The following is a 26,263-nucleotide window of genomic DNA, read 5'->3' as shown; positions in this document are numbered from 1 at the left end:
ATGGTAACCAATTGGGCCTTTAAGAAACTTTACTTATTTTCTTCAAACCATTTGTATGCTGCGTCCAGTCTCCAAGACAGATTGTACCATTTACAAATGCTTCTGAGGCCAAAGTACTGCAAGAAGTGGCAAGAAAAAGGGTTGCATGGAGGTGCCTATATTATTCATTATTTGCTTGCTTCTTTGTGTTGTCTTTACAGTTAGTCCTCGACTTAACATTAGTTCATTTAGTGACTGATCAAAGTTATAACGGCACTGAAAAAAGTGACTTATGACTGTCTTTCCCACTTATGACCATCACAGCATCTCCATGGCCACATCATCAAAATTCAGATGCTTAGCAATTGACTCAAATTTATGACGGTTGCACTGTCCAGGGGTCACATAATCACCGTTTGTGACCTTCTCACAAGCAAAGCCAATGGACAAGCCAGATTCACTTAACAACCGTGTTACTAAACAACTGCAGTGATTCACTTAACAACTGCGGCAAAAAAAGTCAAAAGGGGGCAAAACGTCCTTAAACAAATGTTTCACTTAGCAGCAGAGATTTTGGGCTCAATTGTGGTCGTATTACTGCTGATTATAGGGGTATGGGAGTTTACTCCCTATCATATTTTGAACGGTGCAAACATAAACAAACAAATAAATTGGGGGTCTCATCCATAAGATATAAAGGGGCTCATTGCCAAGTCTCAAGTCAGGGGTGTAAAATTTGATTTCGTTGCGTTTGATCTTGGAGGGCTGGGGGGCGTGCATGGGCATAGTGGGTGTAACGGGCCATGGTGGGCAAAATGCTGCTGGAGGCCGGGGAGGCCAAAAATGGGCCGCAGGGGACCTCGCAGGGCCTCTGTGCGGCCCATCTTTGGCCAGCAGAGGCACAGTGGGCTGGTCCTTTGATACTTGCAGTCTGGGCCCGTGGGCCAGATTTAAGCACCCCACGAGCTGGATTTGGCCCACAGGGTTTGAGTTTGACACCCCTGCTCCAAATCAGCCCTTGGCAACTTTAAGAGATGTAGACCTCAATTCCCTAGCCAGTATGGATGGCTGGTGAATTCTGGGAACTGACGTCCATACCTCTTAAAAGATGCCAAGATCAAAAAATACTGCTCTACACAAATGGTATGCCACCTTCCCCAAAGCAAATTCCCGATTAGTCTTTTCCCAGGCTGACACATTTCCGCTCCTCTATTCGAAGCCCAATTTTTTTTTTTTTGCACTGGAAAAAAAATTGGCACATTCTCTTGCAAACAAGAGAAACCTCACCAGCTCTCCAATAAGCAAGAATATTTTTTTTAAAAAAAGATTCTTTACCTCTTGTACAACAAAGGACCCGTAATAAAGTATTTCCCTCTTGGTTGGTACATTGTAGATGAAAGGAAAACGGCAGAAAGAGATTAACCTCTCTTCTTCTGGGATATTCTGCATATTGCAAGGGGGAAAAAATGGAAATCTTTTGAAAGAAAGGAATATCTCACAAAACTTCCTTCGCTTCCCAACTGCCTTTGCCCCTTTGGCTTCCAACCTGCATCAATATACTTTTTTTGCTCTTTCCTGGTAAGAAAAGGACTTATGCAACAGCTAAACTACTCAATGTGGAATTCAAATGTTTTCAGATTCGCCTCAAAAATAAAAATAATGAACCATCTCTCTCAAAGCAAATGTTTATGCTTGGGCACAATTACATAACTGCCATAAAGGAAAAATCACAAATTCCCCAATTCCCTAATTTAGAACTTTTCACAATTCCACAGCAAAGCAGTCCATTTCACCTCTTAGGCAAGCGAATATGTCAGATATAGATAGTCCTTGACTTACAACTGTTCGTTGCTGTGTCCCATGGTCACAGTGTGATCATCTTTTGTGACCTTTTGATAAGCAAAATCAATGGGGAAGAAAGATTCACTTAACAACCATGGCAAGAAAGGTTATAAAATGGGGCAAAACTCACTTAACACATGTCTCACTTAATAACAGAAATTTTGGACTCAGTTGTGCTCATGACTACCTGTACTCAGAGAAAAGCCCTGTTCAAGCATTAAGAAAATAAATCTGCGAGTTTTCACACAATGATAAAAACACAACAGCAGATCCAATCAATGCGAAATCTAAATGCGAAAGAGAGACAAGCAATTGCTTAGATAGGATGGGAAGAAAGAAGATACACAAGAAGTTTTGATACTGTTTTCTTTATAGGGAACTTGCTCTTGAAATTCAGGAAATAATACATATTCGTAGTTTTTGAATTTCCTGTTAGGATTCATAAGTGGTTCTAGTTCAGCCTGCAGGGTGAAAGCTAGCAACTGGACTGTACACGCAATAGCACTTTATTAAGCCACATCCTTTGACACCATTCTTAGCCTTGTCATGAAATAATCAGAGCTTCTCGCAAAGAGATAATTGCTCCACACTCCAGGCTCCAGAAGAAAAGCTCGTTGCATATCCATTGGTTTACATGTGAAACAAGCCAGAAACCTAGCAAAAATAAGAAATGCATAATTCCTGTCTTAATTCAGGAAAATTATGGGATTAGGAGCTACAGGGAAACAATCTAAAAGTGTCTTGGAAAAAAGGTTTAAACATTGATCTTTAATAATACCATTTTTGTTCAATGAAATGTTCTCATAAAATGCATTAGATTCCTTAAAATGATAATTGTTCTATGCACTATCTTGGTCAAACCCACTGCTGTTTTATAAGTACTTGCTCACATGGTTCTCAAATTTTCAAGTCAACCCTAAGGTAAGAAACTTCTCGGTGTACTATGAAGCAATATACTGAATAGATTAAAATTAACTTAGTTTGAAGAATTTGCTAACCCCCAGGCTAACCTGGGGATTTACAAACCGCAATGCTAGAGTTCACCCAACATGAAGTGTTAGTACCACTTTATAATACCTTGCTAAAACCACACTTAGAATATTGCATCCAGTTTTGATTGCCATGATATAAAAAAAGATGTTGAGATTCTAGAAAGAGAGCAGAGAAGAGCAACAAAGATGATTACAGGACTGGAGATTAAAACATATAAAGAACGGTTGGAGGATCTGGGTATGTCTAGTGAAAAGAAGGACCAAGGGTGACATGATAGAAGTGTTCCAATATTTGAGGGTCTGCCACAAAAAAGGAGTCAACCTATTCTCCAAAGCACCTGAAGGCAGGACAAGAAACAAGGATAGAAACTAATCAAGGAGAGAACCAACCTAGAAATAAGGAGAATGCTCCTGACAGTTAAAATAATTAGTCAGTGGAATGGCTTGCTTCCAGAAGTTATGGGTGCTCCACAGGGGTGGGTTCTAAATTTTTTTACTACCGGTTCTGTAGGCGTGGCTTATTTTGTGGGCATGGCTTGGAGGTCATGTGACTAGGTGGGCATGGCTAGCTGGTCAGAGTCATTTCTGGAAGGTCCTCGCACTTACGACCAGTCCTCGCACTTACGACCCGACTCATTTGTTTGCTTTTAACACTGATCAGCTGTAGGACGGCCCTTTGAAGCCCCGCGGCAAGAGTTTAAACAGTTTTTTCCCCTCTAGTCATCAGCTGGGACTCAGGAGGCAGCAATAGATTGGGGGTGGGACCAATAAAAGGTAAGAATAACGTGGGTGGGGGGGTGGGAGTGTGGGGGGGAACCGGTTCGGTGACGTATATCGTCACCGCTACCGGCTCGGCCGAACCGGACCGAACCGGGAGGAACCCACCACTGGTGCTTCAACACTGGAGGTTTTAAGAAAAATTGGATAGCCATTTGACTGAAATGGTATAAGGTTTTCCTGCCTGGGGAGGGGGTTGACCTAGATGTCCTCCAAGGTCTCTTCCAGTTCTTTTACTCTGTTCTGTTCTAACATGGTAAGCAAAAACCAAACCACATTATGGATTAGTGTGATGTTTTAACCCAGGTTTCTTGGCTAAAATACTTTCAACTGAGGAGAAATGGTGAATAAAGCAAGAATATATTCCAATTACTATATGCAAGGACATTTCACCTCTGTCCAAGCTTCATGAGCTCTAATACTTTCCTTCTACACAAGGCCAAGAGACCATGTAAAATGATACTTACATCACACAACTTCCATCTCCAAAAATCTTCTTGTAGGTTAATTTTTTGAGTAATTTCATCTATGCAGAAGGTACTTGTTTGCAGTCGGGATTTAGCCTTCATGTTGACCTTGAAGGAAGATATTTATAGGTCAAAGCCATGGATTTTATATCAAGAGGCAGCACAAACTCTCCACAATCACTTCCAAGTCACCAGACATACCTTATACAGCATTTTAAGCACTTTGAGGGTATCAATCCATGGCTTCTCTTTGGGATAAAGGTTATAACAAGGCAACATGGATGACACATATGTCTTCAACATTTGAACTATTTGCTCTAAAAATGGACGTGGCAGCAAGGACCAATAATTTTCTGAAAGAAAGATATTTTCAAGTCATTAAAAATACAGACAGAATCAATTGTATGCTAAGTAAACCAAACTGAGGAAAATCCTTGATGAGGCTACAGAAGAAATAAGCAATATTTTGAGGAGTAGAAAGCCAATCTTAATTGTAGCCTAGATTCCAAGATTAATGTCTAGAGGTGAACAACAATGAAGAAAGTACTCTGAAGTAACCCCTTGTATTCAGATAGTCCTTGATGTACAACAGTTCATTTAGTGACCGTTTGAAGTTACAACGGCACTGAAAAAAGGTGACTTATGATCGTTTTTCAGCTTACTACCATTGCAGCATCCGCATGGTCACGTGATCAAAATTCTTGGTAACTGACTCATATTTATGACGGTTGCTGTGTTCCGGGATCATGTGATCATCTTTTGCAGGCTTCTGACAGACAAAGTCAATGGGGAAGCCAGGTTCGCTTATCAACAGTGTTACTAATTTAACATCTGCAGTGATTCATTTAATGACTGCGGCAAGAAAGGTCATAAAATGGGGCAAAAGTTACTTAACAAATGTCTCATTTATTAACAGAAATTTTGGGCTCAATTGTGGTCATACGTTGAGGGCTAACTATAGCTCTTGGTTTCTTTGGCGTGGTATTAATTTTGCCAGACTAAAGCACTTACCTGCGTAATTATTAGATAATTATTAGACATACCTGGTAAACTGCCAGGAGGGGTTCATCTTCTGTCTTTTTCTGCATACCAAAAATTCCAAGCTATGTTATCCCTTTGCTCCCTAGAAAAGAGCCCCTCTCTTGTGCAACTCTGGACTACCTTGTGCAGCTCTTGTGACTAACTTGTACCTAAGCCATTTGAGGCTTTCTATAGCACTGAAAGTACATTGTAGGTCACATTTTAAGTTTGCTGCAAATTTCTTTATGTCCTCAAGGGCTGTCCTATAAAGCATGGTTCTGACAACCACTGAAAACTTGGCTTTGTTCCCTGGTCTAGGTTGGAAAAAGATGGCTGTGAAGCTCTTGTTTGTTTTTCCCTTCTGTGGAATTTTTTAAGGTGTTGAGTTTCTCTTTCTAGATATTCAGAATTTCCTCATTTTCTTTCTTGCTTTATTTTATAATGGAAGCGACACGACGCTGGATGGCTTCAACATTTAATGAAACAAACAAACAAACAAACAAACAAACAAACATTTAAGGTTTGTCACACAGAAAATGGAATTGTTCTGACCCAGCCTTAGCAGAACCAATAAAAGACTCCTTATCCCGAAAAAACCCTCTTTATTTATCTACTATGAATTAATGGCATTCACACACCGAAAAGTTCAGGCAATAATCCTTCAAAGGGTTATCTGCAGACCTTATCAGTTCCTTGGGATACTTGCCAGGCCAGGAGTTTCCAGCCAAAAGCTGTAAATTAATTCCTGGCAAACAGTCTCTGAGGCACGAACCACAATAAGCAAATCTTCCGAAATAAATCCGAACGGTTGTCTCCTACAACCACCCCTCCCCTTTCCTTCTATTTATTCCACAGCCAGGGAGGGGCCATTCAGCATCCACGTTGCCTTTCTTCTCGAGTCGACTCCTTGTCCTCAGTTGTTCTCCTCTCCTAACAGCTCTGCGCACATATGCATCTGGAAAAGGCCCCAGCTGTTCTTTCTCCCCACTTATCTCTGACTCCGAAGACAGCTGGGAAATGTTGGATGGCCCTTGCTCTATCTCTGCTTCTGATGCAGAGCATCCATCAGAGCCTTTCCCAGACTCCAAAACTGGCCCAGGTTCCTCCCCAACCTCCTCATTGTTCGAGTCTGCTGCCAGCTCTGTTGCCAGCTCTGCTGCCAGCTGGCGAGCCACAACAGCAGTAACTAGTAACTAGGAATACACTAGTTCTGTTACCCTGGAGGGCAAGATCAGAACCAGTGAGATGAATCTAAAGGGAAGCATTACAGTCAATCAAACAATGGAATACATTTGCCTTATGAAGACATAGATTCCCCTTCACTGGAGGGGTTGAAACATAGACCGGATAGCTATCTTGGATAAAATGATCTCTCTGATATCTTCTATCTTATGGCTCTATTGCTTTTGCTGAGAAAATGTAGAATTCTCCTGAGCTGGGAGACTGAGGAATGTAATATATGAATGGGGGCACACAGGATGTGTGAAAAGAGAAAAGGAGAATTGTTCCAAACTCACCTAGAATGTTGGAAGAGCTCTTGCTCAGGCCTGTGACAGCTTCAGCAAACTGTAAAGCTAGCGACGGTATCCTGTGTGCTCCAAGAGCAACACAGCACTCAGGCACCAGAAGAAAAATAGCAAGAGCTTCTTGGTGACGAGAACTCCGTGGAAGAGCAGGAAATAGGTGGTTCAATAGAGAAGAACAGATCTGTTTAAAAACAGTAGGGATGGTTGGCTAAGGATCTATCTAGTTTCAGAAGAAAAACAGATATGTAAAGACGAACTATTGTTGCTCTGCTCACTCCTGAATTGCATCCCATTATGGTGAGGCACCAGGTTGCATGATCAGATATTGCTTTGCCAGGACTGAACTTGTCTTAAGTGGGAAGATATTGAAAGGGCCTGCCAAGAGACACTATTGTCCCATGAGGTTGAGGTTGAATGGATCAGGTAGCAAGCCTTCTCTGTGTAACTCCTATGTTCTAGATAATTCGACTCATAAAGCTTCGTATAGTCACCTCCTGCTTGGCTTCCCATAATTTTATTCTGCTTTGTTTTTAATCTTAGCTGGGCTGTGGCATCTGTTGGAGTAGGGAAAAGTGGATGAGCTTTTTCTTAATGTTATTCGTTGTTTTTACTCTGTGGCACTCTATGTTGACATGGGCTATGGATGGAATGAGTACATCAGGACAGGATTTCTATGTAACTGGAACTCATGAAGAGGCAGAGCTCCCAATTCCCAGGAAGATCTGCAGCGAATTCTTACAGAAGTTGCATTCCAACTGTAGATAATGATTATCCTAAACCTTAGGACCTAAGGCATCCAAAGCTGGGGTGGGAAGCCAGATGTTCTCCCTGTGTTCTAGATTAGAATTTTGGTTTTTTTATCCTCTACTATTAGGACAACCTTCACACAACTGGAAGTACCACTTGGGGGATCAGGATTATATACCAGTCCATCTATGGATTTTCTCATCTGATCACAGAACAATCAACAGACTGTCTAATGAGGAATAATCCCTATATTGAAAGAATTTTTTTTTCTTTACCTGCTCAGCAATCCAATCTTTCTCAGTAAGTTCGTTCAAAACTTCTCTTGTTTCTTGCAGATTCACTGGGATATAACAGTCCATTGACACATCAGATCTAGGAGGAAAAATGGAATGCCCCTTTTCTGAGGAATGTCCAAAGCTCAATCACATGTTTCTTAATGCTACCATTCAGAAATTTTATACAGTGACCACCTACATTATATTTCCTAGCTTTGGGCATCAGATCTTCCAAAGAGAAAATTGACTTATCAAGATTTCTGCAGATGTTAAATTCACTTGGGTTACACTAGTATAGTGATCTCCAACCTTAGCAGCTTGGTGGCCCAGCTGGGGGAGGAGAGAGTGGTGGGCCAGTGCACACATACATACAGCTCGATCTTGCACAAAATGAGCTGCACCACACATGCTGCCAGAATGTCAACTGCATGAATCGAGCTGCGTGCTTGCATGCACGCCAGCCCACCACTCACAAAGCCTGGTTGCAAATGGGCCGCAGAGAGGTAGTAGGCTGTGGTTGGGGATCCCTGCACTAGTGAGTCAGGACTTGTTATTCTCTCCTGAGAATCCAACCGCACTGCTGCATACAATGCAGGCTACTCACCTTGTTTGTAAAAAGCTTGCTGTTAAGCAAGGAGGCGAGGAAAAAATTTCTTCTATCTCCCTACCAAAAAGATAAAAAGAAAAGCAATTAATAAAGCCATAGCATACCAACCCAGCTTTATACTTGCTTGGAAATAACTGTGTTCAACGTGAGCCACAGTGGCGCACTGGTTAGAGTGCAGTACTGCAGGCTACTGCTACTGACTGCCGGCCGCCTGCAATTTGGCAGTTCAAATCTCACCAGACTCAAGGTTGACTCAGCTTTCCATCCTTCCGAGGTGGATAAAATGAAGACCCAGATTCTTGGGGGCAATATGAGTTGTTGTTTTTTTTTGCTTTAATTTGTATGCCGCCCTTCTCCGGAGATTCAGGGCGGCCTCCAATGCGTTAAGCAATAGCCTTCATACTTTCGTATATTTATACAAAGTCAGCTTATTGCCCCCACAAACTGGGTCCTCAATTTACCTACCTTAGAAAGGATGGAAGGCTGAGTCAACTTGAGCCTGGTGAGATTTGAACTTGCAGTAATTGCAAACAGCAGTTCTTAATAACAGTGCTTAGTCCACTGTACTACAGGCTCTTTGTTCATCAACTTCCATGCAAATCTTGACAAAGATTACTTTCCACATATGTTGGTGTACAAATCTGACATCTTGTATTTCTTTTCTTCCCTTTGGCTATAAAATTTACCATATCTTTTCTTTTATGTACACTGAGAGCATATGTACCAAGACGAATTCTTTGTGTGTCCAATCACACTTGGCCAATAAAAAATTCTATTTTATAAAATTTACTGTCAACTATTATATCAGAAGCAGTCAATTATGTCACACTGTGGCACTGAATGAAATACCACCATTGACAGGGACCAAAATTATAGGAAATCACCGCCTTCCAGATGTTGCTGAACTACAATCTCAAACAGCTCTCTTGATATGGCCAATGATGAGAACTGCAGGAAACTTAAGATACAATGACATCTGGAGAGCTATAAAGTTCCCTGTAAAAAGAATGAATTTTTATGTCCATTCAGAAATAACATTGGTCTTTGTTTGGAAAACTTGCACAGTGCATAAGACCTTAATTGATCTCATTAACATCTGTTCAAGCTCCAGAAACTTAAATCTTATCCTTCCCTGATCAGCTATCTGCTGGTAGGGTGGAAACAGACAGAACTTTCTCTACTTCTAATAGGACCAGAATGTTGACCCATTCATCAGCTGGAGAACAGTTTTCAAGTTCAACTATAAGAACAGAATGGAACATAATAATTTAGAGTATTTATATGTTATTCATCCCCTTGATGGCTCAAGAGTGCTGTAATGGTATGTGGGGATGAGAGACAGGAAGAGGAGTTGCAATCTAGACAAGAGTCTAGGGAGCTGACTTTGCAGAAGGAGTGGGGGCATGGCAAACAGAATAACAAAGTAGCAGAGTTGGAAGGGACCTTGGAGGTTTTCTAGTCCAACCCCCTGCTCAAGCAGGAAACCTTGCAGGAAACAGCTAGGGACCTTCCCTCACTTTGAGAGTCTAAAGGCGAGGATGAGGGAGAGGTTTACTTTAAGATATGCAAAATTCTGCTAATGTAGCTTTACAATAGAGATACTTCTAGTCGTGCTTCTTGCCTGGACTATCACAAAGGGCTGATAGATGCTTACAGAAATACAATTTTCTCATTAGACACAGGCAATACATGTAGCAACCTTTTAGCATTCTGCTGTGCTTCACTTCCTATTTCTGCTGACTTCCATTTCTCAATCAGTCCTCTGTCCAGCTGGCTGATCCTAGGCAAGACTTCCAAAGAGGCGGCTGCATTAGCGCACGCAGAAGCCTAAACAAAGAAAAACCCTAGTGAAAAAGTGTTGTTGCTATCTCACATAACCGATGCTTCATAGTATAAACCTTTGAGAAGGCAGAGATCTATGGTCACTTCTCATTCATGTCTCTCTAGAAACTGGGGATGCAACTTTTGGGAAATTGGGTTTGCAAATATCATTGCAAGTTGACAAATCATCCAAATGTCTATGTAAAGAGAAGAAACTTTTGTATGCAGTCAAAGAACACATTTCATTTAGGCAAGTTAGTACTCATTAGAATAGCTGTATTCACAAAATGCAGGTAGTCCTTACTTATAGCATCTTCTATAATCTATTTGAAGTGCTACACAACCTACTAGTAACTAACTTAGCTTACTGATGGTTTGATAATGATGTTGAAGTCAAAATAGTTTACAAAAGAAATAAAAAGATTACCTGAAATATATTGACAAAGTTGACAAATGCTCCAGCAAAAACTTTGACTCCCAACAATTCTACAATATGAATATAAGTGTATTATTATTATAGTTCATCTCAGTCAGACAGTTGTTGTTATTATTGTAATAAGTACAATATTTCTGTAATTTCTCCTCCTTCCTCTTGTGATTTACACTGCAACTTTGTGAGGGTGCTTCTGAAATTTCCAGAAGGAATTCAATCGCAGCTTATAATTTCTTTATCCCTCTAAAACCCTTTTCTTCATTAAATTTTCTAACATAAACATGCAGCAGCTCTCTTGTTCTCCACTGACAGAAATATACATTTTCTTTTCATGACAAACAGAAGAATTCTGTCTTCACTCCAATCATACATTAAGTTTAATTTTGCAGCCACAATGTTGTGCATATTAGATTAGAATATCAGAATTCACTGTATTAAAAAAAACCACACCTTTATTTTGCTTTCGCTGGTCAAGGAATTACATATCTACCCAATTCTCTATTTCTACACTCCTGCCAACTGATTAAAACGTGAGACTCTTAAAATTACCTCAGGTAGTCCTCGACTGACAACCACAATTGAGCCCGAAATTTATGTTGCTTAGCGAGACATTTGTTATGTGAGTTTTGCGCCATTTTACGATGTTTCTTGCCACATTTGTTAAGTGAATCATTGCAGTTAAGTTAGTAACATGGTTGTTAAGTGAATCTGGCTTCCCCATTGACTTTGTGAATGAGATGGACAACTATCTAAATCTGACAAATCAAATCAAATAAAAATGTAGGTCTTGATTTAGGGTATAATCAGTTTTGAGTCTAGCCATTAAATCTCAACCCAAAATTTTTTAAATTTTGTATTTCTTGTGTTTTATCTGTTGGCTGTTCACTGCCCCGAGTCCTTCGGGAGAAGGGCAGTATATAAATATCAACAATAAATAAATAAATACATAAATAAATAAATAAACCACTTCACAAAGTTTCAGGATAATCTTAGTGATTTAAAAAATGGGGGGGGGAGTCTATCACTTTAGACTTTTAGAGTAAAGCACAACACAAAAATCTAGAAAGATTTAACTCTAAAAAACCTCCATGAATATTTGATCAGAATGTCAAAAAGATCAGCGATCAAACATTGGATAAAATATACTCAAATCGAATCTGACTTTTAGGTGTCACTTTTCAAAGAGAATTAACCATCTGTTTTCAAAGCCATGGGATGTCTTAAATGTGCTTAGATGTGGCTGTATGTTGCCCCTTTGCATTCTTGTATTAACACAATTTTGCATTCAGGATTTGTGTTTACAAAAAAGGTACCATTAGGGGCCAGAAGAGCATTGAGGTCAATACACTTTCTTTCTTCCTGTCTGCTCTCCAATGCCGAACTTTCCGCCTGCTGTAGGAGACCACGTCCAAAAGACCACAACTGCCCGGACTCAGAGACACAAAGAGTGTGATAACTGCAGAAAAACCAAAATACTGTCAGCTTTCCATATGGACAACTCTGCTCTCTATCTTTTTGGGATGTTATGGTTTAGAATCAGTGGTGAAATCTAAAATTTGTTACCACCGGTTCTGTGGGCGTGGCTTGGTGGAGGGAGGGTAATGTGACTGGGTGGGTGTGGCCAATTTTTTTTTTTTTACTTTTAAAACCATTTTTTTCTACAACCTCTTCGGCGAAGAGGTTGTAAAAAAAATGCTTTCAAAAGGCTCTGACGATCCCAACTGAGTTGCCTGATCAGCAGAGGCTTTCTGCTGATCAGGCAACTCAGCTTCGATCGTCAGAGGCATTTAAAAAAAAAAACCCTTTTTTTCTTTTAAATGCCTCTGACGATCCAAGCTGAGTTGCCTGATCGGCAGAGGCTTTTTGTTTTTACTTTTAAAAGCATTTTTTGCCTGAAGAGGTTGTAGAAAAAATGCTTTTAAAAATAATAATAAAAAAAGCCTCTGATGATTATGCGGCTCAGCTGGGCATGGTGGTGGTGGGGGTATCAGGGATTTTTGCTACCGGTTCTCCAAACCACCCGCCTCCATCGCTATCGGATCGGGCAATCCAGTCCGAACCGGGAGCATTTCACCCGTTTAGAATAATGACATTAATACAAGTTCCCTAAATATGTCTCAGATGTATAGTCCTCTCTCATCATCAAAAGTTCCTGGTAAACCAACAGCCTCCAAAATGTTAGAAGGGCTCAATGCACTTTGATTTTGTTTTTGTTTTTACATAGATTTTGTTTTTACATAGGCTATATTAATTTCCCTTGAAAACTCAGGTACAATCACTCACATAGATGTGGAAGGAAAGAGATGGTACATACCTTCCACAGGAAATGTGGGAAACTGGATCATCAATCTCATCGATTTTCTGAGGACCAGTCTTTGAAGAGTTGTGTCCTAGTTGTCCAGCACTATCATCTCCAAAGGTAAAAACACTGCCACTCTATGAAGGATGTTAACAAATCAAGCACCATCAAGTTTTTTTCCATCCATCTACATTAGTTTTATTATATATTTCTGGGACTATATGTTGTTGTTTTGAAGAACAAAGGTTATATTTGCATGCAGATGTGCCTGACTCCAACTGCAGCCATCTAATTTTGCAACATTGACAGCAAGGAAAAGGAATCAATCAAAATAGTTTGAAGATTCCCTCTTTTCTTCACTTCCAGATGTGAAAATTTACAGAGCATGTAAACTCATCTCTCTAATCCAGCAGTTCCTTCCTAATTCAGGAAGTTAAAACAGCAATATGAAAGCTTAAAACAAAACTAAAAATGCTTCCGGTCAAAGAGAAAAACCAAAAATATTCACCTATGAGCAAATTAGGAAAAAAAAAACTAATTCAAATCCTACCCACCACAACGACCCATTTTAAATAAAGTCCTTATGGAGAAATATAATTGTTCTAATTGTTTAAGCAAATTCTAATTGTTAAGCAAATCTAAGTTCATAAATTCAATAATATAATTTGGTGGCTTCTGGACTGAACCGATCCCTGGTACCCAAAAATTGGGGGCCACTGCCAGAGAAACCACACCAGTTCCTTCATTTCTTACATTTAGTATTCAAAGACTCCAGAATATTCTACAAAACAATTCCCAATATCCAGTTAACAAACTGCTGCTAGCAGTATGGAAACTTCTTTTACAAATTTAATACCTTGGTGAGAACAGCTGTATGTTCATCTCCGCAGCTAATATAAGTCACTTCAAGGTTTCTCAGGGCACCTATTGAGTAAGGTTTGAAGATCTGTTCTGCTGAAAAAAAAAAACCCACCAGAATATTGTAGCATTTTATATGGATATTCCAAGAACCATCTCCAAGTTTATTAAAATACACCGTTATTTATTAAGTGTGACTAAAATTATTATTGTAGCTGAAGTTGAATTAAAGTAGTTACAGTAAGCTTTGAAAAGCCACTCTAGAAGGTTCCAAAATGTAAAGCTTAGAATTGTCACCGTCTTTGAAGTGAGGAACAAAGAATTTGGCTTCTGAAAAGGTTGTTTGTTTTCACCAGGGGTGGGTAACCATGGCAACTTTACAATCTGTGGACTTCAACCCCCAGAATTCCTCATGGCTGGCTCAGGAATTCTGGGAATGGAAGTCCACAGGTAATAAAGTTGCCATAGTTACCCACCCTTGGTCTACACTATGCCAGGACGCATTTTGAAGATATTGAATGGGCTGAATGTACATTTTCTAACAAGGGGGACAAACACGTATTCAAGCCATCCTTACCATTTTTTTGTGCTCATATTCTACTTTGAACCTATCAAATTTATAATAATTTTACAATAATAACTTTGATGAATTGTTTAATAATTAATGATTATGTCGGTTATGTATTTTATATATTTTAATGATGTTAAAGATTGGACATGATAAACAGTTCTCTTCTATCCTGGGCCAGGCACGCTTTTCCTAAACAAAAATATATAGTTAAGGGATCAACCAGAGTCAGCCTGTCCTGTTAGGTCATCTAGGGAGAAACTGACTTTTTTAGGACTAATTCCTATGCCAAAGAAGACCTACAACAATCACCTAAGAGAATCAAATCAGGTCATCTGAAGTACCAATTGATTGTTTCCCACCCTATTCCCTACCTTCAAATCATCTTTTGTTGAAATTTAATTCCCACAGATTGGCAAAAAAGATTTCATAATACTGCAGAGTCTCAAGGAGTCCTTTTGTAATTTCCCCAGAGTTAAGATCTCCAATTTGTTTATACATCTGAGTCTTATTTTAAAACTCATTCAAGAAGCTTCTTCAGAAGAATTGCTGAAGAACTGTTCTGCAGAACTGAAGAGGCTTTTTGGATAAGAAGTGAAACGTCTTCAAGGAAAAGCAAAGGAAGTCCAGTTGCCTCTTGAAAAAACACTTTGGGACAACCATGGCCTGGATGTCTGAAAATCTCTAGACTCAGGTTTTATTTTAAGTGAATCACCATTTCTAACCCATCTGTGCTGATTTTCAGTCAGTCTATCGATGCTTTAATACATTAGTTTAAAAACTTTAATTTTTAATTAATTTATTTTTTTGCCCAGTTCTATCCAGATGCAAATCTAGAGGTATCTGTCTTTTCCTATACTTAAGGAGGCAAGGAAAAGATCTAAGATGGGATTTCTTCATCTATATACAGATGCAATCCTTAAGTTTGGATCCGTTTGCTTTATAGGCTGAGATTATGATCATGATACAAAGGAGTCAGTGTCTCTCTCTCTTAATTTAAAATCCTTCACAGATTTCACAGATATCCTGGTTATCCCTCTAAAGACACCAATCAAACCAGGTTTTCCTTATGTTTTATTAAATGAACCACAAATGGCCAGACAAGTGCAACATACTGCGATAAAAACCATGTTTACAATACACAGTGGCTGGGATATCTTAACATTAGAACCAAATCAAACATATTTTGGCTTAGTGTATTTTTAATAATGCTGATATCTGCAGGTGTCAGACAGATGAAAGGATTTTTTTTTACTCTAAAGACATGAAACCCCAGTTTTACTTAGTCACTGTCTATCATGTACTTAACAAGGTCAAGCCTGATGTGATTTCTGTTTGAAAGAACAAAATATAGACATTTAGCAAAGGATTTATAATTTTTATTCTTAATATCCCCAAAAAATTTTCTCTTCAGTAAAAGAGACAATTAAAAGGAAGAAACCAAGTAGCATGGACATTTTTTCCTGGGATAATATGAAGACAGACTTACCTTTTGAAGTTTTCTGGCTTAAGCCCAACTGATGCACATTGTTCCTTCCCCAGCCATAGACTACTCCAGAATGAGACAAGATAAAGCTGTGTGACCCACCAGCAGCCACCTGAGCCAAGGGGATGCCAGCAAGAGAGGAAATGTTACACGGAGTAGCCTGGGATGAAACTTCTTTACCAAGACCCAGCTGACCATGGCTGTTCTGTCCCCAGGAAAAAAGCCGGCCATCTTCATTGGGGAAAAAATGGAAGGAAAAAAACACCATTACGTTGATTAGAATATGAACTGGCAACTTGTTCAGGTAGACCAGGGGTGTTAAACACAAGGTCCGCGGGCTGGATCCGGGCCACGATGTAGTCAGATCCAGCTTGCGGGGCCATCCTGGAAAATGCAAGTGGCTGGGCTGCGTCACTTCGGCCCAGTCTATCAGCATCACTTTGGCCTGGTCCACCTAATGCGAAGAGGAAACATCGGGCCAGTGTGGCTTTGGCCTGGTCTACCCACTGCGAAGAGTATACATGCCAGGGATGTATGTAGTGGCATACATTGGGAAGTGGCATCAAGCTGGCCACACCCACCCAGTCAGCCACACTCACCCAGCCACCCCAAGGTCAACCACAGCCCTGATGCAGTCTTCAATGAAATTGAGTTTGATACCCCTAAGGTAGACAAAAGTAGCCCTCAACGTTTACGATGACAAACATCTCATAAGTTTGCCAGATCTCATGAACAATCGATCATCACGCCCTCAAAATTGTATCTGCTCCCTCCTGGAATCTTGTAGATTCATGGAATGATTTTTGGTGGAATATCACAAAAACCATACAGCGTTAACCATGGATGCTTTTATCCCCGCAAGCTTTGCATTGCCATTTGTTCTAAGTAGGAGAGCTGTAAAGCTTTCTATTTTATGAAAATACCTTCCATGTCACATTATCTTCTCTAAATGGTCGCGGCAATAGAATTCAGAGTCTAACTTGAGCTGTCACACATGACAACTACCAGGTTGACACATGAATGCACAGATCTGCATTCTCCTTGACTGGCATATTGGTAATCCTCGACCTACAACAGTTTGTTTAGTGACCGTTTCTTTTCTTTCTTCTTTTCTTTTATTAGATTTATACACCGCCCTACTCCCGAAGGACTCAGGGCAGTGAACAGGCACAGAATAAAATACATAATACAAAAGTTAAAACCATCAATAAAACCAAATTAAATAATTTAGCCCGAATAATTAAAATCCCAATAATTTAAAAACAAATTAAAAATTTCAATTTAAAAAATTTAAAAGAAACGGGGAAGTGGTTAGGCCAGGCCAGCTTGCTGAAATAGGAGAGTCTTAAGCGCATGGCGGAAAGTGCGCAGATCCGGTATCCTCTGTATCTCTGTGGGGAGCTCATTCCAGATAGTGGGTGCCCCCACAGAGAAGGCCCTCCCCCTGGGGGCCGCCAGCCGACACTGTTTGGCCGACGGCACCCGGAGGAGCCCCTCTCTGTGAGAGCGTACCGGCCGGTGGGAGGCTGTTTGTGGTAGAAGGCGGTCCCGTAAATAACCGTTTGAAGTTACAATGGCACTGAAAAAACAACTTCTCTCCATTTTGCACACTTACAACCATTGCAGCATCCCCATGGACATGCAATCAAAATTCAGATGCTTGGCATCGTATTTATGATGGTTGCAGTGTCCCAAAGTCATGTCATGACGTTTTGCCACCATCTGATAAGCGAATCAATAGGGAAGCCAGATTCACTTAACAACCGTGTTAGTAACTTAACTATTGCAGAGATTGACTTAACAAATGTGACAATGTCATAAAATGAAGCAAATCTCATTTAACAAAAGTCTTAGCAACAGAAATTTTTTGGCTCAAAAAGGAGGACCAACTGTATTTCAGATTAACATCACTGATAGGAGACAGGTTGCCTTAACAACGGCTTCTTGCAATTTATTGCATTTTATAACTTTGGGTCTGATCCTGCAGCTACTCAAAAAGGAGTTTTGCATCGTGGACCACAGTTCACTAAATACATGATTTTTGATAAATTGTCCTAATTTTATCTTTAGTGAAGAGAGTAGAAAAAATTGTCAGTTAATGGGAAAGGTTTCAAAGAATAGCATAAATCAGCAAGTTGTCAAGGAATTTATCAGTAGTTATATAACTGCATTGATGCAGATAATCCTTCTCGGGATTATCTGTTTGCACGAAGCTTTGCCTTCTAAATTCTGTATCAAAACTAGATTTATAGTAATTCCTAAGGAATCTAGTCTCTGCCTAGGAAAATCTTAATCTAAGAAGAAGCATTTGTGTAGATGCACAGAAATACCGGTAGCAGGAAAATGAGCTCCAAAATATAAGCAAGAAAAAGGCAAAAGTTATTGCAAAAAAATTAAAATCAGTTCTTACCTTTGGTAAGTGCTATGGAGTGATAATGTCCACAAGCAACTTGTATAACATTGTACATAGATAAAGAATCTATTTTCCTATAGAATTTACCAAACAAGAAGAGAAATAGTTCATTAGCATTCCAGATACAGAACCATATCATGATATAAAGATTATTGGCAGTTTTATCTACTTAAAATGAAACTGAGTATTACCATTAAAAATTTTTTTTGTGTGAATTAATTAAATAAATAATAGGATAAGCATTACAAAAAATTATTTTAATCAATGGTAATGATTTCAAATCTTACACTAGACACATAAATTAATTAGGGACAAAGTACTGTAACTTAACATTAAGCAACATTTTTTAGAATAATCCATTAAATCACTTCTTTCTTTAGCTTCTATTCTAGGATGATTTTGTGCCACATTGACACTGTTCAGTTATTTGGACTGTAATTGCCATCATCGTTGGCAGGGTATAATGGGAGTTGTAAACTAAAATATTTGAGGGTACCAGATTAGAGAAAGCTACATTAAAAAAAAAAAACCAAATAAAAAGATAGAAGCAGACTATAGAAGCACACTGTACACTATGAAAGCTTATGCAAGAATAAATTGGTTACCCTTTAAAGGTGTTTGTTTGTTTGTTAAAGGTTAACATGACTAGGAGTCATGGTGCCACAGTGGTTAGGATGCAGTATTGCAGGCAAACTATGCACAGAACCAGAAGTTAGATCCTGACCAGCTCAAGATTGAGTCAGCCTTCTATCTTTCTTGAGGTCAGTAAAATGAGGACCCAGATTGTTGGGGGCAATACGCTGTAAATCGCCCAGAGAGTGCTGTAAAGCATTATAGGACAGTATATACGTCTAAGTGCTACTCCAATATTTCTATTGCTATTTTGCAATTCTTCCTCAACTGTCTAACGAAGCAGCGCCTACATCAGTAAGCCTCCCATTCCAGCTATGGGAGGGATGTAGACCTGTTGCAACAGCTCTTCCAAACTTTCTTAGCCAACAAGAAAGGAAACACCCAACCTCTATGAAAAGGAACATGGAAAAGGTCACAAATTCATCCTGTAACATCTCCCGCTTGGATAGCTACCCATTTATTCCAAGTCAGAAATGCAGCACAGATCACAGCTAGAAGAATGTCCCAAGTACACAAGTCAGGATTCAAACCTGTGTTTTCCTGACTAAAGGACTGCTATGGCTGAGACAAGATTACTTGGCAACAATATGAATCAGTTACTTACTTTGGAGTTGAAGAATCCTTTAGGTTTCCAGTGCCAAGCTGTCCAAAACCACCAGCTCCCCATGAAAATACCTTCCCTTGGCTGCTGATGGCCAATGAATGCTCCTTTCCACAGCTTATGGAGATGATAGTCTGGGCTTCCAAGGCTTGGATTGGTTCTTTCCAGGAGAGAAAAAAGACATTCATTTGCATGGTTATTAGAAGGATCTAGGACAGGGGTGTCAAACACACAGCCCATAGGCTGAATCCAGCCCACAATAGCCCAGAGTTGTCCCACGGGGCCGTCCCTGAGACGGTTAAGGACAAGCTTGTGCCACCCCGGCCAGTGATGAAATCCAAATTTCTTTTACTACCAGTTCTGTAGGTGTGGCGTGGTGGGCGTGGCAGGGGAAGGATATTGCAAAATCTCCATTCCCACCCCACTCTGGGGCCAGCCAGAATTGATATTTGCCAGTTCTCCGAAATACTCAAAATTTCCGCTACTGCTTCTCTAAACTGCTCAAAATTTCCTCTACCGGTTCTCCAGAACCTGTCAGAACCTGCTGGATTTCACCCCTGACCCCAGTCCTGGCTCACCCAGGCCCCGCCCACTCAGTCAGCCATGACGACCAGCCCAGCCCAGGCCATGCCCACCCCAGCCCCACAAGGGCAAACAAAATTATGATACGGCCCACAATGGGATCAAGTTTGACATCCCTGACCTAGGATCAATGAAAAACCTGAAGCTGATCCTCACCCTGTTTCTCTGGTCTTCCCACCTTCTCTCCAGGGTGGACACAGCCCAACAGATTTCATTCCCTTTGAGCCTGCTCTTACTTAAGTCTCAAAAAGGGTAGAAAACATGACTTTCACATTGAGGTAGCTAAGGATGAGCTGAACCTGGGTCACTCAGAGGTTGGGAATGAGAGTGTCATGGCCCCGTTGGAGCCTGGGTATGAGGAGGATGACAAGACAGTCATCACAGAGATGAGGGGACATGACAGAATAGAATTGAGCCTTGGTAATACAGTGGTTTAAAGCACCCTGTTATTAACACAGCTGCCTGCAATTATTGCAGGTTCGAATCTTACCAGGCTCCAGGTTGACTCAGCCTTCCATCCTTTCTAAGGTAGGTTAAATGAGGACCCAGTTTGTGGGGGCAATAAGCTGACTTTGTATAAATATACAAAAGTATGAAGGCTATTGCTTAACGCATTGTAAGCTGCCCTGAGTCTCCGGAGAAGGGCGGCATATACATCAAATTAAAAAAAAAAATTGCTGACAGAAAGATGCAAGTGGTGACTTCCATCATGTATGTCAGTGTCAATTCTCATTGCTTTCCTCTTTTCAGCTGAAGAGATGTGGTTGTGCAGCAATTAGCCATTTTCCCCTACTTGATAGACCTGTTATCCAAGCACAGCTGAGTCTGTTTCCCCTCCTCTTTGGGTGTCTTCCCATTTGTCCTGGTCATGATGACTCAGTGATTAAAGTTGCTGAGCTTATCAGCTGGAAAGCTGACAAGTCCAGTTCCAGACCTGACCCTGACACCCCAGGATACAGCAATCCTCATGAATACAGGCCCACCTCCAAGTGCCCGAATTGTGACCACGGGAATGCTGTGGCGGTTGTAACTCTGAGTTACAGGTTGTAAATCACTTTTTATGAGCCGCGGTGGTGCAGTGGTTAGAGTGCAGTACTGCAGACTACTTCTGCTGATCACCGGCTGCCAGCAGTTTGGCAGTTCGAATCTCACCAGGCTCAAGGTTGAGTCAGCCTTCCATCCTTCCGAGGTGGGTAAAATGAGGAGGACCCAGATTGTTGGGGGCAATAGACTGGCCCTGTAAACCACTTAGAGAGGGCTGTAAAAGCACTGTGAAGCACTAAGTGCTATTGCTATTTCCAGTGAGATTGTAATGTTGAAAGGTTGCTAAACGAATGATTGTAAAACAAGGACGAGCTGTACGTGACAGGTAAGAAACAGGTCCTTCTACCGTATGACAGTGCATTCAAAATGTGCCCTCTATAACACTCTGCCCGGAAAGAAATGCTTCTTGATACATTCAACCCATTTTATACAAAAGCACTTGCCTAAGTACAGATGGTCCTCGACTTACGACCACAATTTAGCCCAAAATCTCTGTTGTTAAGTGAGCCATTTCTTAAGTAAGTTTTGCCCCATTTTACCACCTTTCTTGCCGTAGTTGTTAAGTGAAACACTGAATTGACAAATTAGTAACACTGTTGTTAAATTAATCTGGCTCCCCCATCGATTTTTCCTGTCAAAAGGTTACATGACCTTTTATATTACATGGTAATATTACCGATTTAAATATATATATATATAATAAAAAATGTTATTAGATTAGGGAGAGGTGAAGGAATATATCATAAGTAGAATTGTAGAATGTCACTCTGAAAAAATGCTTAAGAAGAAATTATACTCTTTTTGTGTATATGTTGTATAAATGTTTGTTGTGTATATGTTACGTCTTTTTTAATATTTATATTCAATAAAAACTACTTAAAAAAAAAAAGGTTACATGACTGTGGGACACAGCAATGATCATAAGTATGAACCAGTTGCCAAGCACCTGAATTTTGATCACATGATCATGAGCATGCTACAAAGGTCTTAAGTGTGAAAAATGGTCAGTCAAGTCACTTTTCTCAGTGCCATTGTAACTTTGAATGGTCACTAAATGAACGGTTGTAAGTCGACACAACAGAGAACTCCTATGGTTTATTTCAGGGTTCTGTATAAAACAAGTGGGACAAAAGGCTGCTGCTATGACAGACCTTTTGATAGGTAGTTTAAGAAAAGGGGTGAGAGAAATGCAGGAATAAAATTGCTCACTTTTGCCTGTCTTTTCTTTTCTTTTCTTAGAGAGATAAAAAGGGCAAAAGAGATAATTGAAAAAAAAATGATGTAATAAGTCACTTTCTATATTTATTTTATTATTTATTTATTGGTTCGATTTATATGCCGCCCTTCTCCGGAGACTCAGGGCGGCTTACAATGCGCTAAGCAATAGCCTTCATACTTTTGTATATACCTGCTTAGTAGGGCTTTTTGGCCCCCCCTAAGTGGTGTTCTATTTTATACAAAGTCAGTTTATTGCCCCCACAATCCGGGTCCTCATTTTACCTACCTTGGAAGGATGGAAGGCTGAGTCAACCTTGAGCCTGGTGAAAATTGAACTCGCAGTAATTGCAGGCAGCTGGCAGCTAAGTGCTACTTTAACAGCAGCTAAACAGCAGTTTAGTCCGCTGCACCACCAAGACTCTATCTTTTGATAGGTAGTTTAAGAAAAGGGGCGAGAGAGATGCAGGAATAAAATTGCTCACTTTTGCTTGTCTTGTCTTTTTTTTTTTTTTCTTAGAGAGATAAAAAGGGCAAAAGAGAGAAATGAAAAAAATTCCCTACCAAAAAACACACAACCCACTGGCTGCATTATCCATAACCGACCTTTTATAGAAATGAAATTACAACAGAATTTAAACGGGGTGGGGGGTTTAAGAGCAGGGGACGAGAGCAGGGAACATTTCATTTTGCGACCCATAGTTTAATTTCTTGCAACGAAAAATGTTCTTTTACAAGATTGGTGCTCCATAGCAGGGGTCTCCAATCTTGGCAACTTTAAACCTGGCAGACTTCAACTCCCAGAATTCTCCAACCTTGGCAACTTTAAGCCTGGCGGACTTCAACTCCCAGAATTCCCCAGCCAGCTTTGCTTTGCTTTGCTGGCTGGGGAATTCTGGGAGTTGAAGTCCGCCAGGCTTAAAGTTGCCAAGGTTGGAGACCCCTGCTCCATAGCATTCACATTCATCCAGGTAAACCGGGTATTTCTCAGGACACCGTAGTCGCAAAAGTGTCCCTTTCGGAGGGGGGGGGGATGTTGGTTGATAGAAACCCCCCCTCCGCTCCCCTGTTGGAACCCCCAACCTGGAGGGGAGCCACACCCACCGCATCACAAACGAGGAAAGCGAAAGCGATCGCGGGGAGATTCGTTTTCAGCAGCGATACTCTAGAAAACGAAACTTAAAACGACGGCAGCGGCTGTGGGGGGGGGGGGGAGGATCGAAGGATCGGGTGGCTGCCGATCCGCTGTTGAGCGACCGAGCTGGTTTGGTGTTGAGTTGGCGGTGGGGTTCAACCTTTAACGAACCACATCTGGACTTAAAGCCACACCTGGATTTAAAGTCACATCTGGACTTAAAGCTACACCTGGACTTAAAACCACATCTGGACTTAAAGCCACACCTGAATTTAAAGCCACACCTGAATTTAAAGCCACATTCTGAACTTAAAGCTACACCTGGACTTAAAGGTACACCTGGACTTAAAGCCACATCTGGACTTAAAACCACACCTGAATTTAAAGCCACATTCTGAACTTAAAGCTACACCTGGACTTAAAGGTACACCTGGACTTAAAGCCACATCTGGACTTAAAACCACACCTGAATTTAAAGCCACATTCTGAACTTAAAGCTACACCTGGACTTAAAGCCACACCTGGACTTAAAGGGCCAACGCGGTGAAAACCAGGCTCGGCGCGTGAAAAGAAGCCCACCTGGAAAGAAGCGGCTGGGTCTAAACTTCCGCTGCCGTCCCGCGGGGAGCTTCCTCCCCAGCTGTCCCTGGGCGTTGTCTCCGCAGGAAGCCAGGCTCCCGTCGGCCAAGAGGAGCAGCGTGTGCCGCTCCCCGCAGGCCACCAGGACCACTTCTTGCCCGCCAACCGCTGGCAGAGCCCGACGGAGAGGAACCGGCTGGGAAGCCCCTTCCTCGCCCGAGCCCAGCTGCCCGTAGGAGCCGTCCCCCCAACCGAAGAGCATGGCGATCCTTGGTCTCCGGCTCCTTCACCCCGAGAATCCCTCCCAGCGCGGAGTTCAGCCTTCCTCCCAACTGGGTATCACATTCAGGCGGCTCAGCTTTGATAGACGGGTATAACCTCCCCCCCATGCTGCCTTCCTTGCCCAGCCCCGCCCAGTTGTTCCAGACCCTTCCCAGTCCTGATGGATGCGTTGCAGAGGAAGGAAGGAAAGAAAACCTGACTAGGTGGCTCAGTGGCTAAGACGCTGAGTTTGTGCAGTTCGATGGTTCGAATCCCTAGTACAGTCTCCTGCGTGAGCAGGGGGTTGGAGTAGATGACCTCCAAGGTCCCTGCCATCTCTTGTTACTGTTACACCTGTTACATCAAAGAAAGAAAGAGAAAAGGGGATTGCAGAGAAAAAGAAAGAAAGAAAGAAAGAAAGGCAAGCTTCCTCTGAGCAGGCCTGGCTCTCTTAAGAGAGATCTGGATAGCTGCTTCTGAAAAGTTGCTGGCTGGTGCAGGTATCTTAAAAATAGAATAGGGAAGTTGGAAGTCTATGGAGAATCTCCGCCATCCAGACCTGGTTGTCCTAAAGGTTCTTTTTTCCCCCCATAAAGTTTTTTATTTTATAACATATAAAAATTCCATTTTCAGTTAAACAGTGTGTTGCCTGGGTACAAATAGTTTTAGGAAATAATACATTACATTGGTATTAGTTCTATGGTAGTAATGATAATATTTGCTTATCCATTTTAACAAACTTCCCTTGTATCATTAGTCCTTTTCTTATATTTCCATGTTTTTAACTTCTGTTTTTATTAGCGAACCATTGATAAGATAAATCCCGTGTCAAAAAATATTCAGTTTCATTCTTTTCCTTAATTGTAAGTAATCTGCACATTCTAATATTTTTTAAATCACATTTTCATCTGTAAAGATGAAAATGTGATTTAAATCTTCACTTTTCCATTGTTGTGCAAATACAATTCTGGCTGCAGTTAATACATGTAAAATCAAATATGTATCCCCCTTGTTATACTTATCCAGTAAAATGCCCAGCAAAAATATTTCTGGTTTTAAATCTATATGTTGCTTTAAACATTTTTTCCAAACATGTATGTATTTTTGTCCAATATATTTTTGCTTTTGGGCATGTCCCCCATATATGATAGTACGAACCAGGTATCTGATGACATTTCCAACATTTAGTGGAACATCTTTGCCAATCTTGAGGGTGAAAAATGTCATCTATAAAACATAAAGATTTTCTTTATATGCAGTTGACATCGTTAATTTATAATTCCTATTCCACAATTTCTGCCATTTATCTAACTCTATTTTATAACCGAAATTTTTAGCCCATACTATCGTCTCCATTACTTGCTCATCTTCCATTTCAATACTTAGTAGATAGTTATATATTTTCTTTATTAGTTTTTCATCCGTCCCTGTTAATATCTGATCTAATTCTGTTAATTCTTTATAAAAATCATACAATTTAGCAAGGTGCTTTTTTCAGGAGGCAACTGGAATTTTTTTTCTCCTTGAAGACGTTTCGCTTGTCATCCAAGAAGCTTCTTCAGCCCTGATTGGATTGGTAGGGAATGGATTCCATTCAGGATGAGTCTGTGTTGTCTGCAACTCAAACTGCAAGAGCCGAGGTGGCGCAGTGGTTAGAGTGCTGTACTGCAGCTACTTCAGCTGACTGCTAGTTCAGCAGATCAGCAGATCAAATCTCACCGGCTCAAGGTTGACTCAGCCTTCCATCCTTCCGAGGTGGGTAAAATGAGGACCCAGATTGTTGGAGACAATATGCTATTTAGTATACTGTCGATTGTTGTAAGCCGCCCAGAGTCCTTGGAGAGTGAGTGGCATAGAAATGTGATTAATAAAATAATAAATAAATAAACTGAAGCGCAAATAGTTCCTGTCATCCTGTGATGGCAAACCTATGGCACGCATGCCACAGGTGGCACACAGAGCCCTCTCTGTGGGCATGCCAGCCATCACTCCAGGCCAGCTCCATTGCGCATGCATGGGCACCTCCCGCTGGCCAGCTGGTCTTCGAGTCTCTGCCATGCATGCATGGGGGGCGGGGACCATGCGGGGAACGCGCATGCGTAG

At 40.9% G+C, this 26,263-nt stretch overlaps 1 protein-coding gene across 2 annotated transcripts in view; it reads right to left on the bottom strand.

Moving 5' to 3' along the window:
- LOC117678946 (putative E3 ubiquitin-protein ligase HERC6) overlaps window positions 1–24,275 on the bottom strand; it is a 37,503-nt gene extending 13,228 nt beyond the window's left edge. Inside the window, exons 1-15 of one of the 2 annotated variants that reach the window (XM_034440469.3) lie at window positions 23,900–24,275; window positions 19,348–19,504; window positions 18,108–18,184; window positions 15,701–15,928; window positions 13,642–13,739; window positions 12,801–12,922; window positions 11,800–11,942; window positions 10,481–10,539; window positions 9,932–10,059; window positions 8,230–8,289; window positions 7,626–7,722; window positions 6,595–6,784; window positions 4,259–4,410; window positions 4,058–4,165; window positions 1,315–1,422 (exon numbers count right to left, since the gene is read on the bottom strand). In XM_034440469.3, the coding sequence (XP_034296360.2) occupies window positions 1,315–1,422; window positions 4,058–4,165; window positions 4,259–4,410; window positions 6,595–6,784; window positions 7,626–7,722; window positions 8,230–8,289; window positions 9,932–10,059; window positions 10,481–10,539; window positions 11,800–11,942; window positions 12,801–12,922; window positions 13,642–13,739; window positions 15,701–15,928; window positions 18,108–18,184; window positions 19,348–19,504; window positions 23,900–24,161 (1,989 nt within the window). In that variant the 5' untranslated portion in view covers window positions 24,162–24,275. The remainder of the gene's footprint in view (window positions 1–1,314; window positions 1,423–4,057; window positions 4,166–4,258; window positions 4,411–6,594; window positions 6,785–7,625; window positions 7,723–8,229; window positions 8,290–9,931; window positions 10,060–10,480; window positions 10,540–11,799; window positions 11,943–12,800; window positions 12,923–13,641; window positions 13,740–15,700; window positions 15,929–18,107; window positions 18,185–19,347; window positions 19,505–23,899) is intronic. The other variant, XM_034440471.3, reaches the window with a different exon arrangement.
- Between the last annotated feature and the right edge of the window lie 1,988 nt (window positions 24,276–26,263).

Source organism: Pantherophis guttatus, chromosome 8 (assembly GCF_059756535.1).
Source record: "Pantherophis guttatus breed Tessera chromosome 8, ASM5975653v1, whole genome shotgun sequence".
In the NCBI taxonomy this organism is placed as follows: Eukaryota; Metazoa; Chordata; class Lepidosauria; order Squamata; family Colubridae; genus Pantherophis; species Pantherophis guttatus.
Note: the sequence above shows the minus strand (reverse complement) of the source record. Positions and strands in the feature narration are given on the sequence as shown.